The sequence below is a fragment of the Rhineura floridana genome, chromosome 14 (assembly GCF_030035675.1).
Source record: "Rhineura floridana isolate rRhiFlo1 chromosome 14, rRhiFlo1.hap2, whole genome shotgun sequence".
Lineage (NCBI taxonomy): Eukaryota > Metazoa > Chordata > Lepidosauria > Squamata > Rhineuridae > Rhineura > Rhineura floridana.
In genome coordinates, this window is record NC_084493.1 from 21134124 (window position 1) to 21156973 (window position 22850).

A 22850-nucleotide genomic window follows, 5' to 3' on the forward strand; every position below is an offset into this window, starting at 1 on the left:
TTTTATCCTCACAACAATCCTGTAATGTAGGTTAGGTTGAGAAGCTGAGACAGCCCAAGCAGCAGAGTCTGCTCCATTATGGCGAATGTGACACTGTCCCACCAACCTCAGTCTGCCAGCACTCCCACCCTGACACACACATCTGCCTTCTTACTTAGAACCAGTCCAGGGGGGGGGCATCCCTGTCACCTTCCTCCTCCAGTCTTAGGGTAGAAACACAGTCAGTGTTCTACTGGTTCTTTTCTGAAAAGGGGGGCCCATGACACTAGTCACACCCTACCCCTTTTTACTGTAAAACCTGGTGGGAGCTGCTTCAATGAGTGTGTTTTGTTTTTTTTAAATTCAGCTTCACAGGGATTTTGCAAGTGATCAGCAGATCAACCTGTTCTCCCTCCCAGTGTGGCTAATGGAAATGCTTTGATCTGGTGACTGTGTTCACAGCCTCACAACAAACCTGCAAGGAGGAGGGAGGGAGGAAGATGGGAAAAAACTAGAATTAACTGGCTCTGGCTGCACCTACTGTTTGGGCTCCCTGATTTCTGTTATGTAAATTTGTATAAATGATCAGAGATTGGCAGTTGGTCTGAATTGCGTGTGTGCCCATGTGTGTATTTACCTTAGAAGCAGGCTTTTACCTTGCATTAGGATCACTGAGACGTTAGTAAAATAAGAAAAGCTACTTTATATATAGAAATACATAGTAGATAGGAAAAGCATACCTAGTTCTAACTAAGTTGGAGGCGCAATGCCCAGATGTGGGTATTGCCCTCATGGCTCAGGAGAGAGAGCAAAGACAAAGATGTCTCCTCTCTCTCAGACAGTCGAAGAAGAGATGAAGGGAAGGGCGGAAGGAGGAGGGGCAGATAAGCTTACCAATCATATCAGGCTGTGATGGAAGGAAGTCAGTCAGAGCATCACAGGTAAAGGTAGTCAAGCCTAGCCACCTGGAGGACCCTAACTCTATCTCCCTTTTGAAACATAAACAAAAGTACAAAACGGGAGTTGCTTTTGCCCCACTTTCAACAATTTCTGCCCCACCAGTCCCAAAGGGCACCAGCTGCTGCTGGGCTCAAGGTCACCCGGTTGAGCTTTACGGCTGACTGAAGACTTGAACTTGGGTCCCTCCAGTCCGAGTCCAAGCAACTAGAGTAACTACATGCAAAGAGGACAGGGCTTGTGCACCTTTAAATGGCTGTATATAGAGGAGGGGATTTCAGCCGGTAAACTTGTAATTCTGAAATTCTCTATTGCTCAAATATAAAAGGTGTCCTCTTCTGAACCCGGCCACCTTCTCTGCTGCAAAAAGTGGCTCAAGAAGAGCCTTTGTTAGCTCTTTTGGGCTCAGGTTACCTAGTCCTGTCCTGCAAAGGCTCTGGGATTTTGTGGTTAAGAGAAAACATGTGCAATAAATAACGGCAACTGGATATACTTGTGCATCTGCAAAGAACGGGTTGGGATTTGTTTACATGGTATTATAACATCATTATCCAGCAGGACGCCCTCTTGAATTTTCGAGGCCCATGCTCCATCTCCTTTGTATTGCTTTGCTGGAGAAAATGTCGGGGGGGGGGGGGCTCCGCAAAGATGCATTCCTGTCTACAAATCTTGCCTCTCATATCTCCTCCAAAGCCTCCTGCTTGGATCCAGCACCTTCAGAGATGATCAGAGGTAACCAGTCCTCTTAATTTGTCCTTATTCCCTAAATCAGAGTTTGGAAAGGGGGATCTTGTAGCTCCTTGGTCTGCATGATTACCACGGAGGTGGGATTTTAAGCCTCTCCTGACAACTCTCTGCAAAACTGTTCCAAACACAGCTTTTTCTAGCTGTTCAGAATTGTTGTGTTTGACTCCTGTTCCTGTCTCGAGGATGTGGCTACTGGTGTATATGTCTCTGTGTGTTCTAGGCCAAAGCTTAATCCTCACTCTTTTCAACCAGAGATAACAGGGCAGGCTAGACGAGAGGCAATTGGGAGTGTGTGTAAATCAAGCTGTTTCCTGGACACTTCGCCTCTGAAGCACAAACAGTGTGTAAATCAATAGGAATGGGTTTAGGAAACAAGTCTTACGTTAATGCCTAGGGGTTTAAAGCTGTAATTATCACTGTGCAAACATCCATGAAGCTTAGAGAGGACACTGTATACGGTTTGCAAGAATATGATCCAAGCTTTTGCAGAGTTCCCAGAACTGCACTATTCAAGGCAACTTAAGGACCAAACCATCTGGAATTGAGATTTCCTTTGATGGATCCATTGACATCTGGGCAGCCTTTACTGAAATCCAGCGACATAAGGACACAGCAGTTACTTGCCTGCTGCTTGCAGGAGAAACTCTGCCTGTTGCTATTAGCTATGGGCAAACTCCCCTCTATGTTCACGTTGGTTTTGGCAAAATGATTTCCTCAAGCATCACAAAATAATTCTAATTATTTCTGAGCCAATCCAAGTTGATTTCCGAGACCAGTCTTCGCTCGCCCACCCAGGCCTTTACATTGTAGTCATCCTTCGGGAACTACATTTCCCAGGGGCTATTTGCTTAGCAGTATCTTCCTTCTTCCCTCCTGCTTGCTAGTGGACTAGGAAGGGCCTGGGGGTTTGGGCAATTGTGGGTGGGTGGTAGGATAGGGCTCAGGGGCGCAGTGGGGCTAAGAATTCAGGAATGTAATACTCTTCCTATATTTCAGATGAGCATTATCAAGTTTTGTACTTGCGAGTCGGGAAATATGAGTCTTGGCTACATTGATACCCTAGGTTCAAAGTATAACCAGCACTGTACATATTATACATGGAGCCCAAATGTCTTCTCAGTTCCCCCTGGGGCCATTAAGGGCTGTAGCTGTGGTAGAGCCTCTACCTTGCTCGCAGAAGGTCCCAAGTTCTAACTTCAGCATCTCCAGGTAGGGCTGGGAGAGACTCCTGCCTGAAACCTTGGAGAGCCACTGCCAGTCAGTGTAGGCAATATTGAGCTAGGTGGACCAATGGTCTGACTCCATATAAAGCAGCTTCCTATGTTCCCTGTAAGAAGGAGGTGGGCAATCTGTGGCTGTCCAGATGTTGGTGGACTACAATGCCCATCATCACTGACCTTTGGTCATGCTGGAGCTGATGGGTATTGAAGTCCAACAGGATGTAGAGGGCCACAGGTTCCCCACACCTGCTGTAAAGGGGTCATGGGTGCAAAAGCCACACACTAGAGACCATCTCCTCCACCCTACCCCCTGCGCTTGCTAGCTGGGAGGATTACAACCGCTGGGAGCCATCGTCAGGAGTTTTGGGCTGCGGTGTCACCAATATGCTGATGACACGCAGCTCTATCTCTCTTTTAAATCCTCACCGGAGTTGGCTGTGGAAACCTTGTCCAAGTGCCTGGAATCCGTGAGTGGGTGGATGGGACGGAACAGGCTGAAGCTCAATCCTGATAAGACCGAGGTGCTGCTTGTGGGTGACAGGGGAAGGTTAGGTGTTGTTGACCTGAGGCTTAATGGGGTGAGTCTACCCCTGAAGGATCAGGTCCGCAGCCTCGGGGTTGTTCTTGATTCCAAGCTGTCCATGGAGGCTCAGATTTCGGCAGTGAGCCGGGCAGCTTGGTATCAGCTACACCTTATACGGAGGCTGCAACCCTACCTCCCTATTCATCAGCTCCCACTGGTAGTACATGCTCTGGTCACCTCTCGATTAGACTACTGCAATGCGCTCTACGTGGGGTTACCCTTGAAAACGGTCCGGAAATTACAACTAGTGCAGAATGCGGCGGCTCGTCTGCTCACAAACAGCCGCCGCCATGATCACATTACGCCAGTATTATTTCATCTACATTGGCTCCCAGTTGTTTTCCGGGCCCAATTCAAGGTGTTGGTATTAACCTTTAAATCCCTATACGGTCTCAGCCCAGTTTACCTGAAGGAGCACCTCCAGTACCACCAACTAAGCCGCCTGACTAGATCAGCCACACAGGGCCTTCTCTCAGTCCCACCGACGAAAACAGCTAGGTTGGTGGGGACTAGAGAGAGGGCATTTTCCGTGGCGGCCCCCACTCTCTGGAACTCCCTCCTGTTCGATCTTCGCCATGCCCCTTCCCTGGATATATTTTGCCGAGCCTTAAAAACTTGGCTCTTTGGACAGGCCTTTGGGATCTCCGGGATGGGCTAAAATTGTTTAAAATTGTCTATTGATTGCCCTACATTGTTTTATACTGCTGCTATTTAAAATGGTTATTGTTGACTGCATTGTATTTTATGCTGTATTTATATTGTATTTTAACGTGTACGTTGCCTAGAGTGGCTTCGGCCAGATAGGCGACACAAAAATTAAATTTATTATTATTATTATTATTATTAAGAAGCTGCTTTGTAAGGCAAGTGAGTAACTTGAATTCACCTGGAGTGATAGGCAGCTTTAGAGACTAGCAATTCCCGCCACCCCTCTTTGGTTCCATATGCACATAGCTGATCCTACCAAGAATATAGCCTGTTTGGCTCAGACGCAATCGGTCACACATGTTATCATGATGTCATTGTACTAAAAAGGCAGATGGCATCTGTCATCCAATAGCATTTGGAGGACACAAGTGGGCTGTGATGCAACTGCTGTTGCTTCTGTCCAGTGGAAACTATGGGTTCAGTTTACAGACTGTGATGCTTGGTTCTCCATGGAGCTCCTGGTTCTCTGGTAAGTGTCTGTTTTTTAACCTTAGGCTTCAATCCACCAAAGCAGGCTCACTTCCTAGAACAGTGGGGATGTTCTCATCTCCCATCTATGTCAAATGTGACAAGAAAAGATCACCTGATCTGCACTACTCTGCCGAAGTCATCCTTACAAACACTTGTTTTTCCACTTACTGGTGCTAAACTGCCAGCTTCTCTGTCCATTTGATTTAACACTGTAGAGAGAGAGAGTGTGTGTGTGTGTGGTGTTAACATGCATTTAAGTCAAGCACAGGTTGCTTTTTGCAGGACTTGTTTGTATGTTGATGAATCAGGTTTCAGAGGGTGGTTTTATTATTCTTGTTGATACGTCAAGATCACAACTTGCCATGCCCTGATTTAACCTGCTTTTAGAAGATATTTTAGGACATGGTTCAGTTGCAGCCTGGGTACCTGATGCAACATTCACAAGACTAGGTCAACTTCCCTCCCCCTTTGCATCTGGCCACTCAAAAATATTCTTTCCATTTTACCCCTGCCTCCATATCCTTTGCCTTCCTCTATTGTGTTGTATTTTAGATTGTAAAGGGAACTAACTATCTTATCTGGAATGGTTGGAACCATTTTTAATACAGTTTAGTAAATAATAACAACATAACAGAATCCACAGTGGAAAAAAACTTGTGTACTGATTTCGGTCCTTCCAGGGATTGTTGTATTTGTGCATCAGATGCTAAGTTGTTACTGTTAGGTCCAAACCCAACACGCAAGCTGTCACTGTCTACTCAGCTCACATCCACCCGGGAGGGTGCGGAGTTGAGAGCAATAACCCACTGCCAGAGATCAAGAATTAAGTTGCCAAGATTACCTTTGCAAAGGGGTCCCAAAACCTGCCAGCAAGTAGCCTTTCAGAAGTGGGAACCTCGTTTATTGAAATACAGTAGATTATATAGATTCCCCAGTGGGTACAAAATTGGGGAGCAGACGTCATAAACCATAAGAATAACAACTGTAGACAAAGTAACTTTTAGATATGTAAAGAGGGGTGCTTAAAGTAACACAACTAGGAACATCTTGCTTATACTGCAGACATTCACTTGCATAGTTTGTGCGACCTTGAGATAAGCGCTAGGGATGAGGAAGAAATAAGATTCAGTTCGCACTTAAAGGCGAACTTAACCAATTTGCACTTTCTGAAACAATTTGTGGACTGAAGCAGTCATCCTTTGAATTTCATATTTCTTTGAATTTTGTAGTGCAGTGCTCCAGCCAACTAATGTGTACAAGAGTGCATATGCTAGGATGAAGTGTGCATATAAATGCATATATTAGTGAAAATAACACACACAAAAGTTATATCAAAGAAAATTGCTTTGCAAAAATGGGCATATTAGGAAAAATTCACACTAAAATGCTCAGGAATTTTCATGAGGCTCTTTCAAAAGCAAACAAACCCACAAACTGTTTTAGAAAAGTGGAGAACTGAATTTAATACTGGAAGAAGGAGAAACTGAAATAGACATACATCTGCCTCAGGACTGGCCCCAGACATGCCGGGGCCCTTGGGTACCAGCCTGCCCTGGGCCCCTCTGCGATCTGTGGAAGTTAGGTATCCGTGGACCGCAAGACAGGAGCTTCCACGCCCCCCGCCATCCCCACGCTTCACCTACCTTTCCGTTGTTTTTTTGCGGCGCGCACAGGTTTGCCATCAATCAAGATGGCGGCTGAGGTTTCCCTAAGGGGCTGAAGCCTCTGCTGCCATCTTTGTTGATGGCAGCAACGCGCGCATGCAGCACGCATGCGTGCCATCAACCAAGATGGCGGCAGAGGCTTCAGCCCCTTAAGGAAACCTTGGCCGCCATCTTGATTGATGGCAAATCTGCGTGCCGCAAAAAACAAAGGAAAGGTAGGGATAGCGGGGGGATGGCGGTCCTGGGATGCTTCCGCTGATCGCGGAACGAGAGTGGAGGGCCCCCTGTAGCTCCAGGGGCCCTCGGGCCAGTGCCCAACCTGGCCGCCCCTTAGAACTGGCCCTAATCTGCCTATTCCTCTTATCAATAAGCCAGGGAAGGGGTGGGATGCAGATTCCCCCTACCCAGTACATCCAGTTTCTTTTCTTGTGCATCTGTTTCAGAGGAATCACTTTTTCCCTGCACCCAAACCACAATATTCTGTTGCTTGCGGGGCGTGACTTTCCCCCAAAGAATCGTGGAACTGTAGTTTCCCCCCTTACAGAACTACAAATTCCCAGCACCCTTAACAAATTATGCTTCCCATGATCCATGTGCTCTAAAAGTGCGTTGGATGTACTTTAAAATATATGGATGGCGTGGACCTGCCCTGAATTGCATTTGTGGAGGTAATCATGGGCACTTGGTCATGTGTTGTTGGATGACATTTGTGATGTTACTGGAAGCCCCTAGTGTCCTAACTTATCTCCTCCACTCTCTCTTTGTGCTGTTTTGAAGAATTAAAACTATTTTATGTACGTTGTATTTACTTTATTTATAGAAAGCTGCCCAATAACATTGCTCTCTGCCAAGCCATCTCATCAGCCTTTTTTTCTTTGTCCGCGTACACACCATACATTTAAAACACATGACTTACTCCAAAGAATCTTGGGAACTGTAGTTAGTTAAGGGTACTGGGAATCGTAGCCCTGTGAGGGGTAAGCTATACTTCTCAGGATTCTTTGGGGGAAGCCATGTGCTTTGAACGCATGATGTCTATGCAGCCTTGGTTCCCTGCTCCCTGCTCTATTCATAAGTTTGGGAGCGTCATCTTTTCAGTGGTAGGGTATATATGTATCTCAAAAGGCATCCTCCATACAAAGCTATACAAAGCCAACTATTCCTTCCCATGTCCGCTGTGGCAAAGCATCTTCTGTTACATGATGATACTAGAGTGTGCAGCTAGTGCTACTTTAGCTCTTGTAATAACAAGTCATTTGAAGGCCTTCTGAGACTGCCCTTGAATATGCAGGCCCAGTTTAGCTTAGCAAGATTATAGGAACAAATTTTGGGCCTGCTCATTCCACATAACCACCATCGTTGCTTTGCGCTTCCCGCTGCACACCAATCCTGGTTAGCTTAAACCAGGTGTGGGGAAACTTTGGCCCTCCAGATGTTGCTGAACTACAACCCCATGTTTGCTAGGGCTGATGGGAAATGTAGTCCAGCAATGTGTGGAATGCCAAAGGTTCCCCACTCCTGGCTTAAACCAAGGATGGGGAAACGATGGCCCTGCTGATGTTGGACTCCAGCTCCCATGAGCCCCAGCCAGCATGGCCAGTAATCAGAGATGATGGGAGTTGTGGCCCAACAACCTGTGGAGGGCTACAGGTTCCCCACCACTGCCATAGATATCTGGCACATCTATAAGTTTCCTTATGTTTTTGGGACCTCTTACTGGCAGCTTCAGTGAGAGCTAGCCCTGGGCATTTTATAGTCAGAAGGGGTGCAGTAAGAGGTGTGCCCAGGCCAAGATGCATAGTACCCAAGGCCAATCAAGTTCTTTCAGCATCTGAGGCAGAAAATCCACATCAGTAAAAAACACAAAAGGGCTTCCCTTGCACTGGGCCTGGAAATTAAAGCTGATGCAGAATGCTGCAGCACAGTTGCTGATAGAAGGAAATCCCTGACAGCATGTAACACCCCTGGTTGGAGATCTGCATTGGCTGCCAACTTATTGCTGGGCCAGGTTCAAGGTGTTACTGTTAGTATATGAAGCCCATAACAGTTTGGGACCAGTTTACTTGAAGGATTCCCTTACCCAATGTCAATATGACCACTTGGATCTGTGGAACTGGTACTTTTTGCAAGTGCCACATGATGTCCATTCTGTACTTGTAAAGAATCATTCTTTGAGTGTAGCAGTTCTTACACTCTGGAACTCTCTGCCCCTTGACATTAGGCAAGGCGCCTGTATTCTTTTCAGCACCTGCTAAAAACCTTTCTGCTTAGGCAACTCTACTCAGACATAGTAAAGTTGACATATATTTTAATATGTCATTTTGGCTCATAATTGATATTTTAACTGTTGCTTTTATTCATATTTTGTCCTTTTATACTTGTTTAAACTTGGTTTTTCATTGACTGTTTTAATGTCTGTTCTATATTCTTTGTAAACCACTTACAAGTTTTATTTACAATTAAGCATTAAAAACACTTAAAAATTAATTTATTAAATTAAATTCATTACAATATATATATCATCATACTTAATAATCATACAAAGAATGTGTACATAGATACAAAAATACAATTGCATATAATATTCATCAGTTCATTTATCTGAAAAATTTCTATAGCAATGATAATAATAATCAATATAAACTTCTTTTTGATTGCAGCAGGCAGCCTATTCCTATTTCAGTTAAAACCAGTAAATAATATTTGTTAAATAAATAAACAATAATAAATTAAATAACTAACAGTTTCCTGCCACCCAAAATCAGCTGCCTGTTGTGGCCACCTCACTTTAAAAGTGCTTACCGTAGGGCTGGCAATGCCCTTTGTGTGTGGTTCCCAAGCACCTGATAGCCCGCCACACATCATGTGAAGTCATGATGACATCATGTGTTTACAGGTGGGCTGTCATGCTCACCTGCAAAAGTTGGCTTGCATGGATTAAGATCTGGCCCTTGAAGCCAAAAAAGTTTCCCACCCCTGGTCTGATGGTGGTAGGGCCAGCTAACTTGCCCGGGATTGGATCTGCCCTTCATCTGTTGCCCTGATCCTTATTTGTCTGTCTTCAGGACATGTCCTTTTTGTTCCACATGGTTGCGCCCCTTGTTGTTCCTTCTTTGCCTTTACCTTTCTATCCCAGGTCCATTAACAGTTGAATGATGTTCTAAAAATTCTGCAGCCTGAATCAGTCTCGAGTTTGCAACCAGGACAGTCATGCAGAACAGCGCAATTGCTGTATAAAACTATACTGGTTGCAGAATGCTGGGGTTCGTGCATGCACTTTGGAATGAAGCTGATCACAGGATTATGTGCTCCCTGCCCCCATTACTGCTAATGTGTAATGTCCTAATCAGGTTACCCACAGCCGGAAGTGACCTGGTACAAAAACGATGAAGAGATGGACAGATACTGTGGCTTGCCAAAGTACGAGATCTTCCGTCATGGGAACCGGCACACACTGCAATTGTACAAGTAAGGAAAGATTGAGAGTGTGTGTATATGTGTGTGAGTGTGCATGTGTTGGCTGGTTGGTTGGTTAGCCTTGGGGATACCTTTTAGCTAGCTGTGAATATACAGTCTGTTCAGACCTCTGTCACTTTCTGGACAAAAGCCCAAACTCTCTGTTGCTAAAGGGCCTCTTGTATGGGATGCAGCCATTATAGGAAATGTAGAGTCCCAGATCCATGGAACTGTCATATTTCAGTACACTACTCACTGATTATTTTTCATAGAGGAAGCTCAGTCAGGATGGACTGCTAGAAAACAGACAATGCTATTTGTTCATGTGTCTGTCCCATTCATATATAAAGTGGGAGGTGGGAGTTTTGCTGTTTGTGAGTGTGTGATGAAGAGAAATTCAATTCATTTCTCATTTAAAGGCAAACTTAACCTAATTTGCACTTTCTGCAACAATACAAGAACTGAAACACAGCCATCCTTCAAAATGAGCACTTACCCGAATTTTGCAATGCCAAGAAACATTTACAAAAATGTATATACTAGGGTAAAGTGTGCATTAAAATGCACGCATTCGTGAAAATATAACATACAAAATTGCATTGTATTAGGGAAAATTGCTTTGCAAAAATGTGTATGTTGGGTAACATTGCATACAAAAATGTGTATGTTAGGAGAAATTAACACTAAAATCCTAATGAATTTTCATGAGGACTTTATTTAAAAAATCGCAAATTGTTGTGGAAATTTGGAAAACGGAATTTAAGATTGGAAAAATGAGAAAGCAAACTTGAGATTCCTCCATCCCGTGTGTGTGTGTGTGTGTGTGTGTGTGTGTGTGTGTGTGTGTGTGTGTGTGTGTGTGTGTGTGTGTGTGTGTGTGTGTGTGTGTGTGAGTGAGTGAGTGAGTGAGTGAGTGAGTGAGTGAGTGAGTGAAAGGCACGACCTAAGAATATTGTGTTTCCTGCAGTGGCCCATGAGATGCCTCTGGGAAGTTCACAAACAGGTGTGAAGGGTGTGATCTCCCACTGTTGCTTCTCAGTGATTGGTATTTAGTGTCAGTCAGTGACTAGTGGCTCTGATATCGGTGGGACTGTGAACAGTACCTTGGACAGCGCTTGGAAAGTTCGGACTAAAACCTGGAGTGGATTCACTGCCCCACTGATATAGAGCCACCAGTGTCTACTGGTGTCAGACTGTTCTGCTTTATTGGGAGATACAATAAGTACGAGCCAATGATCAGCAACCATTGATACTTTTTTCCCTTTATGGTTTTGTCTAATCTCCATTTGAAACTGTCTAAGCTAGGAGTAGGGAGCCTGTTGCCCTCCAGATGTTGCTGGACTCTAACTCCCACCAGCCCCAGCCAGCATGGCCAATGGTTAGGGATGGTCGGAGTTGTCATCCAGCAATATCTGGAGGGCCACAGGTTCCCCACCCATGATTTCAGCTATTGACTGTGAGCATTTCTAATGGCAGCAAATTCCATAAATGAGCAACGTGCTGTGTGAAAAATGGCCTATTCTTTTCTGTCCTGAATCTCCTGCCAATCAGTTTCCTTGAATGAGTCTTGAGTTCTAGTATTTTTCTACATTATCAGCCTCTTTTCTGTCCCTCCGCCCCTTTAAGTCGTCTTTTCTCTACACTGAAAAACACACAAATGTTTCCCACAAGATGTAGTGATGGCAACCAACTTGGATGGCTTTAAAAGAGGACTAGACAAATTGATGGAGGGTAAGGCTATCCATGGCCACTAGCCAGGATAGCTGTGGTCATCCTCCATTTTCAGAAGCAGTATGTTTCTGTAAACCAGTTGCTGGAAGCTGCAGAAGGGGAGAGTGTTCTTGTACCCAGGTCCTGCTTGTGGGCTTCCCATGGGAATCTGGTTGGCCACTGTGAGAACAGGATGCTGGACTAGATGAGCCTTTGGCCTGATGTTTGCCTTATGCGAGGTGCTCCAGCCTCTAATCTTTGGGGTGGTGGTAATAATAATAATAATTATAATAATTATAATAATTATAATAATAATAGTGCCAACTCACTTCCTGTCTTGGGGAGGAAGATGTGGAAGGCGAGAGGGTTCAGCACCTTTCTACTGCCTAACCTTTTCACTGAGCAAGGGCCAAATTAACCTTAGGTTAGTTAAGCTGCACCTTTAAGTGCAGGGTTATTTTCTCTTTTACACAATTAGAGATCAGTATCAACATTTGATGTGATGGTTTTGCCGCATCCCATCTTCAACCACAAATCAACAGACATGCCCATGGACCATTTGGATGAAACTCGTGGACCACTGATGGTCCACAGACCACAGTTTAGGAACCTCTGTGTGCATAGGAATGCAAACACTAGTGATAGCATGTAAAATGCTTTTTATATGGGAAAACGCAAAAATGTATACATTAGTCAAAACTGTATAAAATGTATTTTAGGAGAAATTTGTGCTACAATGCTGATGAATTTTCATAAGGATTTAAAAAATTGCTGCAGAAATGTGGACAACAGAATTTAAGAGTGGAAATATGAGAAGACATGATTCACTAGAAAAGACAATAATGCTAGGAAAAACAAGGGAGTAGAAAAAGAGGAAGGCCAAACAAGAGATGGATTGATTCTATAAAGGAAGCCACAGACCTGAACTTACAAGATCTGAACTGGGTGGTTTATAACAGATGCTTTTGGAGGTTGCTGATTGATAGGGTCACCATAAGTCGTCATCGACCTGAAGGTACATAACAACAACAATCTGTCATGAGCTGTGGCTGTTATCCTAAGGGTAGAGACACATTTACTGTTCTTCCGGTTCCAGTGCTTCTCCACCTCTCTTTTCTGAAAATGGGGACACATGATGCTAGTCAACCCTGCCCCTTTTTACTGTAAAACCTGGTGGGATTGGCTTGAGTGCAACTTTTTTTACTTCAGCTTCAAGGAGATTTCGCAACTGATCAGCAGATCAACCCGTTCCCCCACCAGGTGTGGCCAGTGGAAATGCTTTGCTGTAGGGACTAGTGTGCTCACAGCCTAAATCTGGCTGACTGACAAGGAAGTGGTTCTTGGCTGAATCTGCTTTGATTTTAATCCCTGCATCCATGCTTGTGATCCAGGGCTTTTCTGTGTGCACATATCCACATCTCTACAAGAATGTGCAGAGCAGAGGCCTTATGAAGGAGACATTTTGGGGCTTATCCACATGCCAGCTGCATTTTATTAGGTTTCCTGAGATAATCCAGTAAATCCTCATTCAAAGGCACTTAGCATCAATTCCATATGTAACAGGAGGGTGTAGCTGTACTGATTTCCATTTTTAAAAGGATGGTTTATGTGCAATAAATATTTCTCCCATCCCTCTTCAAATAAAAAACTGAATCTGTTTGTTTATGCAAGTCTGACAATAGTAGCTAGTAGTAATTGTGAAAAGTGGTGTAGCGTAGTGGCCAAGGCTGCAATCCTCTACATGCTTTCCTAGGAGCATATTCCATTAAACCTGCCTAGTTTATTAAAGACATGTACAGGATTGCACTATAAGCAGGGATGGTGGAGAAATTTGATTTGATTTTGTTTGTATTTTAATGAGAAACTACCGAATTCTCATAAACAATACATGAACCAAAACATGATTATCCCTCAAATTGTGTGATTCCCCAAATCTTGGGATGCAGTTCACCAACCAAGCAATGTGTAAAAAAATAAATGCATAGGTTAGGGGAAAGTGTGCATAAAAATGTATAGGTTAGTGAAAATAACATAGGAAAGTGCATTATATTATGGGAAATTGCTTTCAAAAATGTGTAGATTACTCAGTTAAAATGTGTTTTAACAGGAAAAATTAGCACAAACATGCTGACAAATTTTCATGAGGATTTTAAAATAAAAAATGGCAAATTGCTGTGGAAATGTGGATAACTATATTTAAGATTGGGAAAATGAGAAACTGAGTGAACCAAAATTGACAGATTTGTTGATCCCTAACTATAAGAGACTGAGCTACAAATTGGGTAATCCCTGCTTCAGACCTCACCTCTGCCATGAACTCACTATTTGACCTTAGGCATGGCACTCTCTCCCAGCCTCAGTGCCCCTATCTGCGATATGACAGCGAGGAAATCATACTGACTTGCCTTCAGTTATGTGGTGGCAAATGTAAAGTGCAGAGTCCCTTCAGGCCACACTCCCTTGCAGCCTCTCTCTCACTTACACACACACCTACACCATGGGTTTGCTTCCGGTGCTGTTGATTCACCCTCCCTCCTGCCACCATGGAGAAGAAGGAGGCAGGAGAGGAGGCCCCCATCTCCACCTGACTAAATGTTAGCGCGCCAGGGGGACACGAAGCTCTGAGCCATAATAATGCCACTGGGAGGGGACAGACACGTGCGCACCTGCTAGCTGGCAAGTCTGCCCCCTTTTCCTCATCATTCGCCAGGGGAGATGCCCACCAGCTCTGCTGCCTGCCTGCCCTACTGCCCCACCTCTCATGTGCCAGTCCTATCTTGGTTGCTGCCATGGCTTTGGTGTGGGATGTGGGCAGGAGCCAACGGCTGGGGTGGCAAGTAAGGGAGCCACTCCCATAGGCAGACACACGTGCACCTGGTGGCGACAGGTGGAGGCCACAGCAATAGCCCCCCCAGCAGCTCCACACCACGGAGGAGGAAAAAGAGGTGCCACACCATGGGGCAAGAGACAGGCTGTAGGTTGGGGTGGGTGAATATCTGCTTAATACCAACCCCTGGCTATTTCTTGCCACCCTGTTCCTCCTCTGTGGTCTAGCCCTGCTTGGAGAGGCTGCTGCAGAGGCCTTTGCTGTATTGTTCAGCCCAGGAAAGGCCTCCTCTCTTGCCTCCTCCTTCTTCATGGGGGTGGGGATGACAGACTGGAGGGGGCTGGCAGGGGGCCACCTTCAGAGAAAGTAACAGGATGGCTTCCTGATGCATCCCAACAAGAATACACACCTGCTTACCTTCTTATTCATGTAGCATGTAGTTGTGGTGATAGGATTACTCCTCAGGGACTGGACATAGGTCAAGTCTTTCCAGTTAGTGATCCTTAATAGGTTCTCCAGATATTGTTGCACTCCCAGTTCCAACTCCCATCAGCCCCTCCACTCCCATCAGACTCCGCTGTGCTCCCATCAGAATGGATGATGGGAGTTGTAGTCCAGTGACATTTGGAGGGCCACAAGTTCTCCATTCCTGGTATATACAAATGCTTCTGAGTCTTATCACTAGCAACTATGGTCAGAATTGTATAAAATGCAGTTCTCCACATTTGCCTTGAGTCTAGTCACTTTCATTTCCTGTATGGATCTCTGCTTTCTAGACCAGCCTTTCCCAACCAATGTGCCTCCAGATGTTGTTGGACCATAACTCCCTAAGCCTCAGCCAGCATTGCCAATGGTCAGGAAAGATGGGAATTGTGGTCCAACAACATCTGGAGGCACACTGGTTAGGAAAGGCTGTTCTAGACCAAAGGCCAAACTAGGTGTGACACTTGTCATGCATCTCACAATGGTGTGAATGGCCTTATAAACCTGGGGACAATGGATTACTGCTCTTTCACAGCCAAGGCCCCGGTTTGGATTGCAACCCCTCATGCCTGCTATTTACTTCATAAAAGCTTTTTATTGCTAATTACGTGAATGGAAACACATCTAGTGTGGGCCTAAGAAATGATGTTAAGGGCACGTGGTCACAATTTTTGTCTGCCCTTGCTAGCCAAGCCAGAAATTGTGATCACTGGGACCCTGTCCCTGTTCTTGCCAGTTTGGGTGCTGTGGCCATCCTTTCCTGCAAGAAAGGGAGGCAAGGAGCTTGCCAGTTTGTCCTGTAGGCAGATGTCAATTGCATGAGCCTTTCTCAGTCAATTGCATAAACTGTCTCATTGACCCTCTGGAGCAGGGGTGGTTCTAATGGACCCCCCCCCCCCCCCAAGATCACCCTCTACCCACAAGGCTGGCTCATTTTAAATGTTCACCCAACCACATAGTAGTTGCTCATGGACTCGCAGGTGGGAGAATAATTAAACTGGGTACCTGCATTTAGGCATGGGAAAATATGCAAGTTTAGGTTTCTACCAATCTTGCGTATTTTTGAAAATATTTTTTAAAAGCCCTCGTGAAAAGTTGTCAGTATTTTAATGTGTTTTTCTCCTAATATTCACAATTTTGCAAAGCAGTTTTCCCTAGTAGAATGCTGTATGTTGTTTTCACTAATATTATTTATTTTATTTATTTATTTTATTAAGCTTATATACCGCCCGACTAGCAACAGCTCTCTGGGCGGTGAACATTAAAAATACAATAAAAATAACACAATACAGTATATCACAGTACAAAACTGTACAAAAAACTGTACAGTCTAAAATCAAAATATAATAATTTAGAATTAACAGGAATTAAAGACCCATTTATACTCATACTTTACCCTAGTATATGCATTTTTGTACATTTTTGTACATGTCACTTGGCACTGCAAAATTCGGGCAAGTGCAAATGTTGAAGAATGGCTGTGTTTCAGTTTGCGTATTTGGAAAGTGAGAACTAGGCAAGTTTGCCTTTAAATGTGAACTGGACTGAATTTTTCCTGCATCCCTGCGTGTGTTCACCAGTGCTCAGAACAATCTTCTCCCCCCATTGTCTTTTTCACGGTATTGTTGCCCTTTGCTCCCAAGGTGCAGAGAGGAAGATGCCGCCATTTACCAGGCCTCGGCTAGAAACAACAAGGGCATTGTGTCCTGTTCAGGGGTCTTGGAGGTTGGAACCATGACCGAATTCAGAATCCACCAGCGGTGGTTCGCCAAGCTCAAGCGGAACGCCGAAGTCAAGCTGCGCGAGATAGAGCAGAGCAGAAAGCGAGGGAAGGAGAATGTAGAACTGGTACTGTTGAGGAGAGTGAGCCCGGACAGGTTCCAGCGGAAGCGCCGGCTGACGGGGGAAGTAGGGATGCGCTCAGGTGCCTCCCTCTGGGACAAGGAGGAGGTGTCCAAGGTGCGCATTCCGGATGGGAAACCACGATTGGGAGAGGATGAGAAGGCCAAGAGCAAAGAGATGTCTTTAAATGTCGACACCCTGTTCTCAAATAACTTCATTGCGGGGCATCTAGAAGCAGAAGTGGCCACCAACGGGGACTCTTCTCTTGAGAGCGGGGAGGAAAACGGGGAAGGCAATGCCAATGGCTTTCTTAACTATATCTGTGAGACGGTGGAGATTATTAAAGCGAGGCCTGCTGGAAGCAAGGAGTTTTCCGCAAAGAAGAAGAAGAAAGAAGAGAACGCCCTGCCAAATGCAACACAGAATGTTTCCAGACAAGAGGACAAGACGCAGCCGAGGAGAACTATCTCAGCACAGAAGGATGCTGCACCCAGCGCCTTGGCCCATACCACCACATCTTCTGCAGCGAACAAGGGGCGAATGGAGGTGGAGCCCAGAGAACGTCCCAGCCGGGTAAGAGAAAAGCCCACCTCGACGCCACGTACGACTCCTCCTAAAGGAGACATCTACTTTTCTCTGAAAGATATGTATTTTGATATGGGAGTGAAATCTGATGCTGAAAAGAAGGTGCCGGAAGACAAGGCAGGTGGGGCTGATATGAACCAGACAAGTGCGCAGCGAGCTTCCATTCTGGAAGAGAAGCTCCCAGCAGCGCGTACAGCTCTGAAAAGGACTAAACTGGAGGAAGGGCGAAAGGAGCCACGTGAAGTAAAGAAAGGAGAGAGGAAAGGGGCCATAGAGGCGAAGGACACCAAAACGACGACCGCCATTGAAGCAGCTGGGGATATTAATGCTCCATTGTTCCAGTATCCTAACCGATCGGCAGAGGCCGTGAGACAGGCGCAGGGTTCCCTTCGGATGGGAAATGCGGCAGAGATTCCCGACCAACATGCCTTAGAAACAGATTTCCAGCATTCTAGCCAGACCTCAGAGACTGGCGTCGGGGCACGGACTCCCCTTTCGAAGGAAATCGCTGCAGAGATTTCAAAGGATGCTGGCATGAAAATCCGTGAAACTGACTTGCTGGACTCGCTCCCCACCGAAGTTGAGGCAGCGCCGCCACCCCAGAAGCCAGTGGTTGTGGATTCATCTACACGGTTGCAGGAAGCGGTGAGAGACTTGCAGGAGGCCTCCTTGGAAGAGCAGCTGCACCGCCAAGGGCCTTGTGAGGTACTGTAACTTCTATCTTTTCGGTTCGGCTGACCTCATGCAAAATGTTTCCCAAATCCGTTAAGCAGCAACTGCCAAAGCTCTGCCTGCTATTTATAGCTGGGAATGTGGGGATGTGCATGACCAGCAATAAATGGTGGGGAGGCTCTCTCTTTGAACCAGCACTGTCCCCTGGCTTTAAAATGATGTATCCCCCCTCCTTTTTGTAGCCAAACAGAACTGGGCCAGATACATTGGGAGAGCTGTGGCTGGCAAGCCTTTGGATTTGCTGACAGGCTGTCTGAAGTCGGGACCCGGCCCCATCTATTGGCTCTCTCCCACAGGCGTCACTGCGTTGCTTGCTTGCACTCTTGGCCGCAGCTGTCCCTGACACTCACCATCCCAGTTTGGTTGGTGTCTATTTTTTGCTGCTTATTCTGAAGCGTTTTCCATGTAATTCTGCATTAGGAAAGAGGCTGGGTGTGTGTGCCTTCTGAACAGCGTGTTTCCTAATTCAGGGTCTTGTGCTTGGGGGATTTTGTGCTGCTCCTCACGGGATTGGCATCCGAACCATTCCTACCAAGGAGTTTGGGATGCGTGGGTGGGCAGAGGTGAGTCTCTGGGCGTTAAGACTTAGAGTGACCTGCAGGGCTGACGCTGGCCGCAAAGCCCAAGCAGCTGCAAAATGGACTCTGGCTCAGGTTTCCAGAGGATGTAGGCCTGCCCTTCCTAGGAACTCCAGGGCTCGGGGGGGCGGCCTGAGGCATCCCTTGGGAACGTGAACATATAAAGCTGCTTTATACTGAGCAAGACTACCGGCCTGTCTAGGCCCGTATTGTCTACTCCAGGGATGGGCCGGCTTCAGGCTTGTGGGATCTAGTTTGTTTTTTAAATAGAACTCCCAAGTCCATCGAGCTGGAGCCAGGTGCAACAGCACTTGGCCACTGCAGTCCATCTCCAGATTGGATTACTGCAATGCACTTATGTGGGGCTCCCCATGGGCCTGATCCGGAAGCTCCAGCTGGTGCAGAATGCAGCAGGGAGACTGCTGATGGAGGCAGATAGCCAACAGTATGTGACATCTCTGTTAAAACAACTGCATTTGCTGTCCATATGGTACCAGGCCAGGTTCAAGGTTCTTGGGTTGCTATTCAGAGCCCTGAACAACTTGTGTCCAGGATGCCTTGAGGACCGCCTGAACCCTTGTATCCCAGCTTGATCACTGAGGTCATCCACAGGAGTGCTGTTAGTTGTTCCCTGGCCTCAACCAGAAGTTGGGCATTTAGCGTGGCCAGTCCGATGCCGTGGAACACTCTTCCAGCAGAGATTCGTAAGGCTTTTGACGTTTAGGCACCTGTTGAAGACCTTTTAATGCTGACAGATTTTTGCAACTGTTTGATTTTTATTTTGATTAGCCAGTTACCTTAATAATTATTTGTATTTTTATTTTTTTAAGTAGTGTTTTAACATTGCCAACTATCCTAATATTTTATGATATGGCAGTATATCAATACTTTATAAAAAAACAGGGATTCAGGAGGATAAATACCGAATTTAAGAACAGGGTGCCTAGATGTGCATGCTCAGTCCATAACTTGTTTTGTTTGTGGTTAGCACCAAAACTGAGTGTACTAGAGTTACCAGGTCTCCGGTTTTTGGGGGGCCCCTCTGGCTCTCCAGCTAGTACCCCTTAATCTCCAGACTCTCAGCTCAATTTAAAAAAAACATTAAGTTTCTAGGTGGTCTGGTTCCCGAGATATACACCAAAACGTCAGCCGCCCCCCGCGACTGTTTAATCTATTTAACTGATATGACGCTGAAGTTGGTTCCTAGTTCCCAGTACCTTATTTGCTTGAAAGTTCAAAACACTAAAAAAGAAGAGTTGACAACTACAGCAACTTCAAACCAAAATTAACATGTCTCTGAACCCCAAAATATAAGTTGGGGTACCCTGTATGATATATCACTGTGATCGGGGGACTTTCCCCGTCAAGAATAACAATACATTTATGCAATCAAAATCATCAGGCTTCTGATATTATCATAAATACATAATGATGTCATAAAATCATAAAAAATAAGTAATTAGGAGTGCCCACCCCAAACTCTGCTCTAGGCCAGGACAAATCATATACCCCAGGAAAGGGGAGGGTGTCGTCTATGAGATGCCACTGCATTCTGCCTGGCCCAGAGCTTCTGCTGAGCGCAGGGCATGGAGGAGGGCATCTGTGCAAAATCAAAGCAGACCAAAACATACAGGAAAAAATAAGTAACTGGGGGTGCCCACCCCAAAATCTGCTCTGGGACAGGACAAATCATACACCCCATGAAAGGGGAGGGTGTCCTCTATGAGATTCCAATGCATCCCACCTGGCCCAGAGCTTCTGCTGGGTGCAGGGCACGGAAAAGGGCATCTATGCAAAATCAAAATGGACAAAAACACATAGAAAAAATAAGTAACTGGGGGTGCCCACCCCACAATCTGCTCTAGGCCAGGACAAATCATATACCCCATGAAAGGGGAGGGTGTCCTCTATGAGATGCCAGTGCATCCCATCCGGCCCAGAGCTGCTGGGCACCGGGCACGCACGGGTGCATCAATGCAAAATCAAAATGGACAAAAACACATAAAAAAAATAAGTAACTGGGGGTACCCACCACGAAATCTGCTCTGGGACAGCACAAATCATATACCCCAGGAAAGGGGAGTGTGTCCTCTACAAGATGCCACTGCGTCCTGTCTGGCCCAGAGCTTCTGCTGAGCGCAGGGCACAGAAGAGGGCATCTATACAAAATCAAAGCAGAAAAAGACATACAGGAAAAATAAGTAATTGGGGGTGCCCACCCCAGAATCTGCTCTGGACCAGGACAAATCATACACCCCATGAATGGGGAGGGTGTCCTCTATGAGATGCCACTGCGTCCCACCTGGCCCAGAGCTTCTGCTGGGCGCAGGGGAAGGATGAGGGCGTCTATGCAGACAGAAAGGGTAGAGAATCTTCTTACTCTTACTCATTTCTCAGACGTCTTTCTGAAGTGAAGGGTCAAATCTGTAAAGAAGTTTGGAGCAGCCACATTAAAAGATAAGGGCAGGGCATTCCAGGCAGGGGGTTGCCAACCCTGCTTGGATATGGATGTCTTTGCAGAGGATCCCTAGTCAAACTTTACCAACAGCACAGTCCAAACTATATCTACTCAGAAGTAAGTCCTGTTGAGTTCTATGGGGGCTTAGTCCCTTAGTACGTGTGTTTAGAATTGCAGCCTTCAGGGGCATCCATCTTTACTCCCGAATGCTCCCATCTAACATCTCCACAACACTAGGCTCATTTCTTCCTACAGTGACCTTCTGGTGACTGGGCTGGCCTGAAGGCACTTAAACCCTTCTTGCCCAAAGCAAGTAGGCTAGATTTAATGTTCCCTACCCAAGCTCCATCTTTTAGCTAAGATGTCTAACTTAATTTCCAGTCAGATATTTTTTTAATTGTACGCTCCAAGCAACTGTGATTGATGCTTAATGTATCATGCTTAATGACATCACTTGGGCCTGCCCCATGACATCACATGGGCCCACCCCATGACATCACTCAGGCCTGCCCCGTGACATCACTTGGGCCCACCCCTAAAATCTCAGGTTTTGGCATGCTTCTGACCTGGCAACCCTAGAGTGTACAGTCCTTTTCTACTCTGGATTTTTACCTCCAAGCTTTCTGCATTTCACAGCAGCCTAATATAGATGGGGGTGGGGAGCGTTCTGTAGTTGCTTTTGTTAAACAATTGAGTCAGAAACCCACGCCTGTTCTACTACAAATCGTCCAGGGACCCTGATTTAATTGGTGCCCACTCTTGGTCTACACAAATGGATGGAAACTGTAGGGAAGCAGAGAGTTTGCCTGGGTTGGACTAGATGCTGTCTTGGGTCACTTTCAACTCTATAATTCTGTGATTCTAGTCTGACTGGCAGCAGTTCTCCAAAGTCTCAGACAGAAGTTTTCCCCAGGCCTTTTTTTCTTTTTAGGATAACAGCCATGCACACCTCAGTTCAGTTTAGGATTGTGGCAGGAGGTGAGGAAGATTTAATACCCCCTGAGCCATTTTCCCAGTTGAAATCCCCCTCCCTTGCAAGTGGCTGTTTGCCCCACAAGGTGCCTATATGATTTGTTCTGTTTCACATTTAGTTGGGCTCTAAGGTCCTTTGATGAAAGATGCTTAGGGCACCTATCGTAAAGTATTGTTGAAAAACAGATTTGACCTGACGGATGCTGCTGTTTTGTGTGTTGAACCTTTCTCTAGACTAGTTCATTATCATGATCAGATCCTGGTTTGTAGCCTCAGATGAAACCACAATTTGAATATAATGAAAAACTGTGGTTTCAACACACTAGGGATGGAAAGATTAGTCAGTTTCGATTCTCATTTTTCTCATCTTAAATTCAGTTGTCCACATTTCTGCAGCAATTTGCAGATTTAAAAAAATCCTGAAAATTCTCCAGCATTTTAGTGTGAATTTGTCCTAATGAACACATTTTTGTAGGCAGTTTTGATTAATGTACACATTTTTGCAAGAAATTTCTTGACATGCATATTTGTATGTTCTTTTCACTCATATATTCATTTTTATGAACATTTTCTCCTAACATACATTTTTGTAAATATTGTTCGGTTGGCAAACTGCATTGCAAAATTCAAATAAGTGAGAATTTCGAATGATAGCTATGTTTTGGTTCTCATATTGTTTTGGAAAGTGCAAACTGGATATATTCTGCTTGAAATGTGAACTGAATCAAATTTCTCGCCCATCCCTAAAACATACTATGGTCATATCCATACCATACATTTAAAGCACATAGAGAACCTTGGGAGATGTCTTTTACTCTCACAGAACTACAGTTCCCAGCACCCTTAACAAACTACAGTTTCCAAGATGATTGGGGGGA

General features: G+C 45.4%; 1 protein-coding gene across 1 annotated transcript in view; it reads left to right on the plus strand.

Annotated features, from left to right (window-relative positions):
* Nucleotides 1-22850, plus strand: part of ALPK3 (alpha kinase 3) — a 90139-nt gene that overhangs the window by 26119 nt on the left and 41170 nt on the right. The window contains exons 3-4 of the mRNA XM_061595833.1: nt 9680-9797; nt 16449-17937. Coding sequence (XP_061451817.1) covers nt 9680-9797; nt 16449-17937 — 1607 coding nt within the window. The remainder of the gene's footprint in view (nt 1-9679; nt 9798-16448; nt 17938-22850) is intronic.